The sequence below is a fragment of the Mesoplodon mirus genome (genome assembly GCF_964341445.2).
Source record: "Mesoplodon mirus genome assembly, chromosome: 14".
Classification (NCBI taxonomy): Eukaryota; Metazoa; Chordata; class Mammalia; order Artiodactyla; family Ziphiidae; genus Mesoplodon; species Mesoplodon mirus.
The window spans coordinates 45023059-45032243 of NC_138990.1; the positions used below are offsets into that span (position 1 = coordinate 45023059).

The window sequence follows — 9185 nt, forward strand, 5'->3', positions numbered from 1 at the left end:
TATGGAAATTCAAGGTACCCAGAATAGCCAAACAGTCTTGAAATAGGCAGTGACGTTTAAGCTGAGACCTGAAGAGATGAGTAGAAGGTATCCAGGTGAGGATGGGGCTGGTGGAAATAATATGATGGATTCAAATTTAAGACAAACCAAGTCTCATAAATTACTTTTGGTGTCCAGAGAACATAATTGTGTTGCTGCAGGGATATTTCAGGGAAAGGTGCATTGGGCCAAAGATAGACAATTTGAGATATTTTCCCCATCCCATGGGTTGCTTTTTCATTCTGCTGATAGTGATCTTTAACACACAGAAGTTTTTAATTTTGATGACGTACAATTTATCTGTTTTTTCTTTTTTGTTGCTTATGCTTTTGGTGTCATATCTGAGAAATCATTGCCAATTCCAAGGTCATAAAACTTTTTCCCTATGTTTTTTTCTAAGAGTTTAATAGATTTAGGTCTTCTGTTTAGGTCTTTGATCCAATTTTGAGTATGGTGTTGTAAGTTAAAGGTCCAACTTCATTCTTTTGCATGTTGATATCTGGTATTCCCAACACCATTTGTTGAGAAGACTGTCCTTTCCCCCATTGGATGGTCTTGGCACTCTTGTTGAAAATCATTTGATGGTGTACTCAAGAGTTTATTTCGGGTATCTCTATTCTGTTCTTTTTGTCCATGTCTGTCCTTACGCCAGGAGCACACTGTTTTGATTACTGTAGCTTTGTAGTAAGTTTTGAAATCAGGAAGTAAGTGTGAATCTTCCAACTTTGCACTTCTTTTCAAGATTGTTTTGGCTATTCAGGGTTCCTTGATATTCCACATGAATTTTAGAGATGGATTTTCCTATTTGTGCAAAAGATTTCATTAGGATTTCAGTGGAGCAACATTTATTTTTAACTGATTTTTGTGCATGGACTCCCCTAGCAATGTGACTTTTTGAGACTCTAAGGGTTCTATAGAATTTTAAACTAAGGTTTCTTATAGGGTAATACACATTATCTAAAATCGTGATCCAGCTTGGATTTAGACTGTGTAAGAAATTACAGTTTCAGATCTTTTGCATGTCCTCTCTTGTTGAGAATGTTTCTAGAAACTAGACAGCCTCCTATAAAGTCATTTTTATTAAGCCATAATTCATGGTAGTGTGTAAATTAAATTTTTATTTCATTTTAGCATGCCAATGAAGATGTGGAAAGAATGTTACTAGGAAACAAGTGTGATATGGATGATAAAAGAGTTGTACCTAAAGGAAAAGGAGAACAGGTAAAAATCTCTGAATGAGACTAATATGCTGCCCTTTCTTTGTGAAGATGGTGTTGCATTTGATTGTTTTTACATTAGTGGTAGTGGAGTGCACTTGAGCTATTCGCATCCTTTTAAAAATGCTGTTGGAAATGATAGCTTATCATTTGAGTGAATTTTTGTTTGTTTTCTAAGGAGCTTGACCATTTGAGTCTTGACCCATTGAAATAATCTGTTCATTTTAGATAACCTAGTTGAGATTACTACCTTTAGAATAATATTACTGTTTCCTTTAGGATGCTAAAGTCATCAGTTGGTAACCTATATACTTGATAATTCTATGATGATATTTTGCTTCTATTTTAGATTGCAAGAGAGCATGGTATTAGATTTTTTGAGACTAGTGCAAAAGCAAATATAAACATCGAAAAGGCGTTCCTCACATTAGCTGAAGATATCCTTCGAAAGGTAAATTTCTTTTTTCTTTTTCTTTTCTTTTCTTTTTTTTTTTTTGACTGCTGAGGTGCCTGGTGTCACATTTGAACATTTCATGTTTTCTAAAGTACTAGATTTACATACAGAAATTGGGTTTGGGTGGTATTGTTTCTGAACGTTTACCCATCACCAATATATAATCCTCCAAAGTAAAGAAAGGAACTGGAAGGAACAGGCAGCCATCTAGAAATCTCTAGGATCTAGTCATTGTTAACAGTTGACATTCTGAGCTCCAGTACTCAGTCTCTAGCCTAATTTCATACTCCTTTTTCCAACTTTTTGTCTGGTACCTGGTGTTACGGCTCTTCTGTTTCATTTCTCTTATATATCCTTTGCATTCCCATAGATAAAAAATTTAAGATAAGAGGTGAATCTATGATGTAGTTATTGGTACAAAATCACTATTCTTCTACATAGTCGTTTCTCAGATGTGCCAGTGAAGGGCATGTATATACTATATACTGAATAAATAGAGTAAGTCTGCCCCCAAATTTCATTTACCCAATCATTTCAACCTGTAAGGTAAAAAAAAAAAAAAAAAAAAAAAAGCTGAAAATTGATCTTGGGGAATTTTACCTTGAGGTTAGTTTCTGTGTTTAATTCGTGAATCCCCAAATTTGCCAGTACAAGTAACTTGTAGCAAAATTGGGAAATCTGATTTTCATATTTTCCCCTCAAATGACTAGATAAAATACACAGTTATGAATTAAGATTATGAGTCCTAAATTCTCTATTCAATCTTATGGTATATTTAAATGCAAATAAAATAGAGAAAATCTGACACAATCCTGAAGGAGAAGCAAGCATTGTATAGGAGAAAATTTAATTGCTTCTGGTAACCTTTCTGTTTTTATACTTGAGATATCAGTATTCCCCCCCCAAAAAAAACCCCTCAAATTTCATACACACACACATATAAATCTAAGCTGTAATAGAGGTGGTATTATCAAGTGTAAATCTAATGAAATTTCTGAGGAACCAAGCAACTTAATTTTTTTGAGGGGAGAGCTATCTGTTTACTATAGTGTCCAAACTAGAAAAAACAGTTATCACTTATTGCTGTTTAGAGTAACTACAAAAGTTGTGCCTGTCCACATCTGCTGACATCCTGCATATCATGTCTGATATCTATAATGTATTGATATATTGAGTAATAAAAAGCAAGTGAGGATATAACATGTGAGATAAATGATCTTTTAAAAATTATATATGATACCAAAAACACATGTACACATACACACACACACACATTTGGTTATGCTTAGCAAATAAGGATCTGGAAGGATATATACCAGACTCTAAGTAGTGAGTACTCTAGTGTGTTGGTGGGAAGGGGAAGGGGATACAGGACAGAATCACTTTTACCTCATGTACAGTTTTGTTTTGAAATTTTAACTTGCTTCTTTTTAAAGTTATAAAAACAATTTAAAAAATATTTTTACACAACTGGATATAGGTAAAAACCCATTAGAATTCCTTGAGGAAATATATTTTTATTTTAAAATATTCCTGTAAGAAACAAAAAGTAGAACAGAAAAATACTAGGTAGACTACGAAAAAACATTTGTATTTTTAATTAAATGAAGGGAATAACAGATAGAAAAATACTTTAATTGGTGGGAAGTATAATACTTTGTATTTCTGAGATTGGTGGGTTACAGTGAAAAATTATTTCAGTACTTATAGGAATTATCACAAAACTTACTGAAATACCCGTGTTCTCTGTGTTTTTTCTCTTTCTGGAAATTTGGTCTTCTCCATTGTTTCTGACTTCTTTCTGTATTATATCCCTTGATCTTCTTCCAAATCTTTGCATTTCAAAAAAATAGTGCTATATAGGCATATAATTTGTGTGTCAGTGAGGTAGATCTTCCTTGTCATATTAAAGGTTAAAAGGTATGGATGCACCAATAAATAAAGATCTCAGTCTAGAGGCTTCCCCAGGTAGGCAGGCCCAATTGTGAGGCAGCATTTTTTCCCCATACACATACATGCACTTTTCAGTGTGATAAAGTTATGAGTTAAAACATCAAACATAAACTTGCTTTAAAAGATGTAGGGCCTCCCTGGTGGCGCAGTGGTTGAGAGTCCGCCTGCCGATGCAGGGGATACGGGTTCGTGCCCCGGTCTGGGAGGATCCCATATGCCGCGGAGCGGCTGGTCCCGTGAGCCATGGCCGCTGGGCCTGCGCATCCGGAGCCTGTGCTCCGCAACGGGAGAGGCCACAACAGTGAGAGAGGCCCGCATACCGCAAAAAAAAAAAAAAAAAAAAAAAAAAAAATAAAAGATGTAAAATACGGTAGTGATTCCTGACTAGCAACCTTCTGTGCAGTGCTTTTTCTCCTGAGTTGATAAAAGAAAAAAGAACTTTAGAATGAAAGCAGTTTAAAACATTTAAAACTTAATTATTTGAATAGATAATTCATTCCCATGATTCAGACATTTAAAATAAAAAGAGTAAACATACAGAGAAGTTTCTCACTATATTCCCCCAACTCCTCATCCTTACCCCATGGGTAACCAATAATTAATTTCTTAGTTACTAATATATGAGTAAATATGAATATATATACATTTTATTCCCATCCTCCCCCCCTTTTCTTTAAAAGAAAAAAAAACACGTAAGGCAACATGCTCTGCACTGTTTAGCACTTAATATAAGTAAAATAGTTCCATTTTTAAAATAACTGAGTGCTACTCCTTTGAATAGTCTATTATAATTAAACAGGTTTCCCAATGAGGGACATTTAGGTGATTTTCAGCCTTATGATCTCATAAACTCTGTTGTAGTGAATAATCTTTATATTATTTTACACATGTGCAAGTATATTTGAAGGACAGATTCCCTGAAGTGGCCAAAGAGCATACAGTACATTTATAATTCTGATATATGCCTGCCACCTTCTGCCTGAGGGCTGTACCCTTTTATACTCCTGCCAGCAGTATATGAGAATGTCTGTTTACTCAAACTCTTGGCCAACATAGTGAATTATAAGACTTTCAGATGTTTTCCAACCTGACAGGTGAAAAACACAGATTTACTTTGCAGCTCTCTTATGAATAAGATGAGCATTTTAAAAGATATGTGTAAGAAGCACCTTTGTGTTTCCTTTTCTGTAAACTTTTTTATTCTTTTGCCCACTTTTGCTATTTAGTTATTGGCCCTTTTTTTGAGAGTCTGTTTCAAGGGTCTAAGTTAAATTGTGCAAGGACGGACTGTGAGTGATATGCTAACTGAATAAATGTAGTGACCTCCCTGGCTATAAGCACCCATATATCTTTAACTGACCCACACCCAGGAGTCCCAGAGAAAGAGTACTTCCTATGCAGCTTTTCTTGCTGTGGCCAGGTGCTGAGCTGCCTATTTCTCTTCTGTGCATTTTTCACAAAGACCTTTTTAATGCAAAACTTGCATCTTTAACATACAGTGAAAAGAAGAATTTCATAAGGCAGTGAGATTAGGTGGGTTAGTTCAAAGTGCAAGTAGAAATTTCACCTCAGTATGATTTCAGCAGGCCTCTCTTGGGCTATGTGAGTTTTAGAAATTATTTTAATTTTTTCCCCTTGAGCTACCTTAACTTTATATTGTTTCCATGAGAAAATAAGTTCCCACTTATATCCTAGCTTTTAATTCCATTCATGATGAACATTGTTACATACACAACAGCATGGATAAATCACATAGGATGAATTGCACAGGCTGATACTGAGTAAAAGGAGGAAGAAATCAGATACGAAAGAATACGTAACATACGCTTCCATGTATATGAAGGTCAAAAACAGAAAACACTAATCTATGGTGGTAGACGTCAGAGTACTGGTTACCTTTAGGAGGGTAGTACTGACTGGAAAGGGACACAAGGGAGCCTTCTGGGGGCGTATTATATATGTTCTATATTTTGATCTGGTGGTTTCACAGCATATATTAAAAATCCATCAAGCACAGTTAAGATTTGTGTACGTTACTGTAGGTATGCTACCCCTAAAATGAATTCTGCTTTCATACATATAGTATAGGCTATCCACGTAAAATAGTATATTCTTCTGATTATACAAGTAATATTTAGGATGTTGGGGTAATACAGGATTATACAAAGAGGAAAATAAAATAATTCATAAACCCACCACCTAAGGGTTACTACTATTAACATTTTGGTGTCTCATTTTGATTTTTTTCTGTATCCATTTTTAACATGAATTATATACAACTTTGCATTCTGCCCCACCCTATTTCCTCCACTTAATGTTAGTGTATCATGGTTAAAATTGCCTTTTTAAAGCAATGCTATGGAAATACAAGCTCCGATCTCAAAAGGCAAGTAAAACTAAACAGAAAAGGGCTGTTTCACTTCTCTGAAGTTAGACATGATCCAACATTGGTTTTATACATATGCTTGATGATGCTTTTTAAGTACTAAGTACTCAGGGGTCAGGCCAGGAGATACTATACGTCTCTTCACAAGAGTTAGGGCAGAGAAGATTTCAGAAGTTCTACAAAGGAAAGCCAGGAGGCCTCAAGACATTTCACAACTTGGAAGAAAAAGGCAAAATGAAGATCAAAAACAAAACTTCCATTTCTTTACTTTGCATGGGAGAGAAAACCTATCTCATGTGACTGTAATTGCACTGTTACATAAATTAACATTTATGAGAATACTGCTGTTAAATCTTGATTTATCCATGGCAGTGTTTTTTCACGGGTTGCTTTCCTTGTGTGTTTGTTCCAGACCCCTGTAAAAGAGCCCAACAGTGAAAACGTAGATATCAGCAGTGGAGGAGGCGTGACAGGCTGGAAGAGCAAATGTTGCTGAACGCTCTCCTGTTCCATCAGTTGCCATCCACCACCCTGTTTTCTCTTCCTGCTGCAAAATAAACCACTCTGTCCATTTTTAACTCTTCAACAGATATTTTTGTTCCTCATCTTTTAACTCCTAGTCCACCTGTTTTATTTGTTCTTTCATCTGTGACTGCTTGCTGACTTTATAATTTTCTTCAAACAAAAAAATGTATAGAAAAATCATGTCTGTGAGTTCATTTTTAAATGTACTTGCTCAGCTCACCACTGCATTTCAGTTGTATTATAGTCCAGTTCTTATCAACATTAAAACCTATAGCAATCATTTCAACTCTATTCTGCAAATTGTATAAGAATAAAAGTTAGAATTAACAATTTTATTTTGTACAACAGTGGAATTTTCTGTCATGGATAATGTGCTTGAGTCCCTATAATCTATAGACATGTGATAGCAAAAGAAACAAAAGCCAGGAAAACACTCATTTTCGCCTTGTGTATGTAAATGGGGTTAATTTTGTCCTGTGCCTTATGTGGAAAGGAACTTCTTTGGTTCTTCCTTTTTTTGTTTTGGTGGAAGCATGTGCAGGAGACATATCATCGAAACATAAAGCATTAAAATGTTTGTGGTTTGCTTGGCTGTAATTTTCAAAGTAGTTAACTGAGGACAAAGGATAATGCAGAAATGATAGCTTTGGTTTGTGGAGTCTCATTTCAAGTGGCCTTTATATTTAAAACTATTCCTGCCACCGGTTCTTTTCCTTGGCCACTTTTTCCTTGTGTCTCTTCCTGCATGCTGCTTTATTTGCTTCTCCCCCACCACCCTGTGGTATGATTTATTTAAAAATGAAAGGGGTAAACTAGCAGGTTTGTCGAGTTTAACATAAAGCACTGATTTAACTTGCTAAGTAAACTGAAAGATAAATTCTAACTGCCTGTTATCAAATGTCAGTTAACTGTGTCCTCCCCTCATTTTCTCTCTCCCCTAAAGCTTCTGTCCCAGATTCCTTCATTTGCTGTTCGACTTCATGTTCCTCTTCTCTTTCCCTCTTTGTTCCCTTCCTGTCTCTCCACTGAGTTTATGAAATGGAAGAGTTAATTGCATGCACTAGTGTTTGGAGGGTGTTGTGGTTTGTCTTTCTAATTAGGTGTATAGCCTATTCACTTTCCTAGAATAAATCTCTTAACCTAAATTTGAATAGTCTCCATTTTGGCAACTCCTCTAGCAGTTTGGTAGCCCAATCAAGGTTGTTTCAAAAAGGTGGGAAGGAGGAGTGAAATTTATTAACATGTTTGCCAAATATATTGAGATTTGGCCTTTGAAGAACATTTTTTCAGTGTTAAGTTGTCTTTACCTTAAGATTTAGAAGTACTTTCGAATATTATTAATTTTAAGTCCTATCTTCACATCCCTTTGGAAAATTTGTATCACCATGGATTTGGAAAAAGGACAACAAAGGCTTTTCATGTGAAGATAAGATACTCTAGCTCTCTCTCACCCTGTCATTTTTTCACTTCATTTTTCTAGTTTTGCTTCATTGCTTATCATTAGGATAGGGTAAGTTAAGTTTGCTATGCTGCTAGCATCCTAAGATGATACCTTTGTTGAAATAATTGTGAATAGCATGATTCATTTCTAGCAGAGGCTGAGTTTAGGACAGCAGCTTCCATTGAAAAGTCTTTTTGTGTCGTGGATAGCATTTTAATGACCTCTTGGCTCACATAAACAACATAGGGACGTATCTGCTATGAACATCCATGAATTTTCAGATAGTGCCCTAAAAGTGATTTTATATGCCTCACTGGTGGTGGTTGTTAGGTTTTTTGCCTCACTTGACTTTATCATTGTTTACTTCTAGTAAAAGCAGCATTGCCAAATAATCCTTAATTTTCCATTAAAAATAATAATGAAATGATGTTAAGCTTCTCAAAAAGTTTTAGGTTAAACCTACTGTTGTTAGATTAATTTTAATGTGTTTGTTGCTTTCCTTTATCTGGAATGTGGCAGTAGCTTTTTTTATTTTTAACCCTTTTTAATCCTTATTCAGTTCAGTGACTTAAGGTTTGAGAGCTAAACACTGGGATTTTTGGGTAACAGACTGACAGTTTTGTTGTTTGCATACTTATAATTGGCATTGTACATAGAAAGGATATGGCTACCTTTTGTTAAATCTGCACTTTCTAAATATCAAAAAAAGGGAAATGGAGTATAAATCAATTTTTGTATAATCTGTTTGAAACATGAGTTTTATTTGCTTAATAATAGGGCTTTGCCCCCTTTTCTGTAAGTCTCTTGGGATCGATCCTGTGTAGAAGCCGTTCTCATTCAACACCAAACAGTTAAGTCCATTCTCTGGTACTAGCTACAAATTCGGTTTCATATTCTACTTAACAATTTAAATAAACTGAAATATTTCTAGATGGTCTATTTCTGTTCATATAAAAACAAGACTTGATTTCCAACTGCGTGGCTTGGTTTTCATTTATTTATGGAGTTTAAGATGGAGGATTCCTTCTGAAAATAGTGCAGAATAGCAAACTGGGTATTAGAGGAGCAGAAATAGAAGGAGAATAACTTTTTCAACTAGGGAATGCTGGGAAGGCAATTTCAAGGGCCATCATTGGAAGAAACTGCATTTTAAAAGAATCATCCTGGCAT

The 9185-nt window shown here is 35.2% G+C and overlaps 1 protein-coding gene across 1 annotated transcript in view; it reads left to right on the forward strand.

Moving 5' to 3' along the window:
* Positions 1 to 8945, forward strand: part of RAB10 (RAB10, member RAS oncogene family) — a 77623-nt gene extending 68678 nt beyond the window's left edge. The window contains exons 4-6 of the mRNA XM_082642344.1: positions 1171 to 1260; positions 1606 to 1707; positions 6462 to 8945. Of these exons, the coding sequence (XP_082498470.1) occupies positions 1171 to 1260; positions 1606 to 1707; positions 6462 to 6545 (276 nt within the window). The 3' untranslated portion in view covers positions 6546 to 8945. The remainder of the gene's footprint in view (positions 1 to 1170; positions 1261 to 1605; positions 1708 to 6461) is intronic.
* Positions 8946 to 9185: the final 240 nt, after the last annotated feature.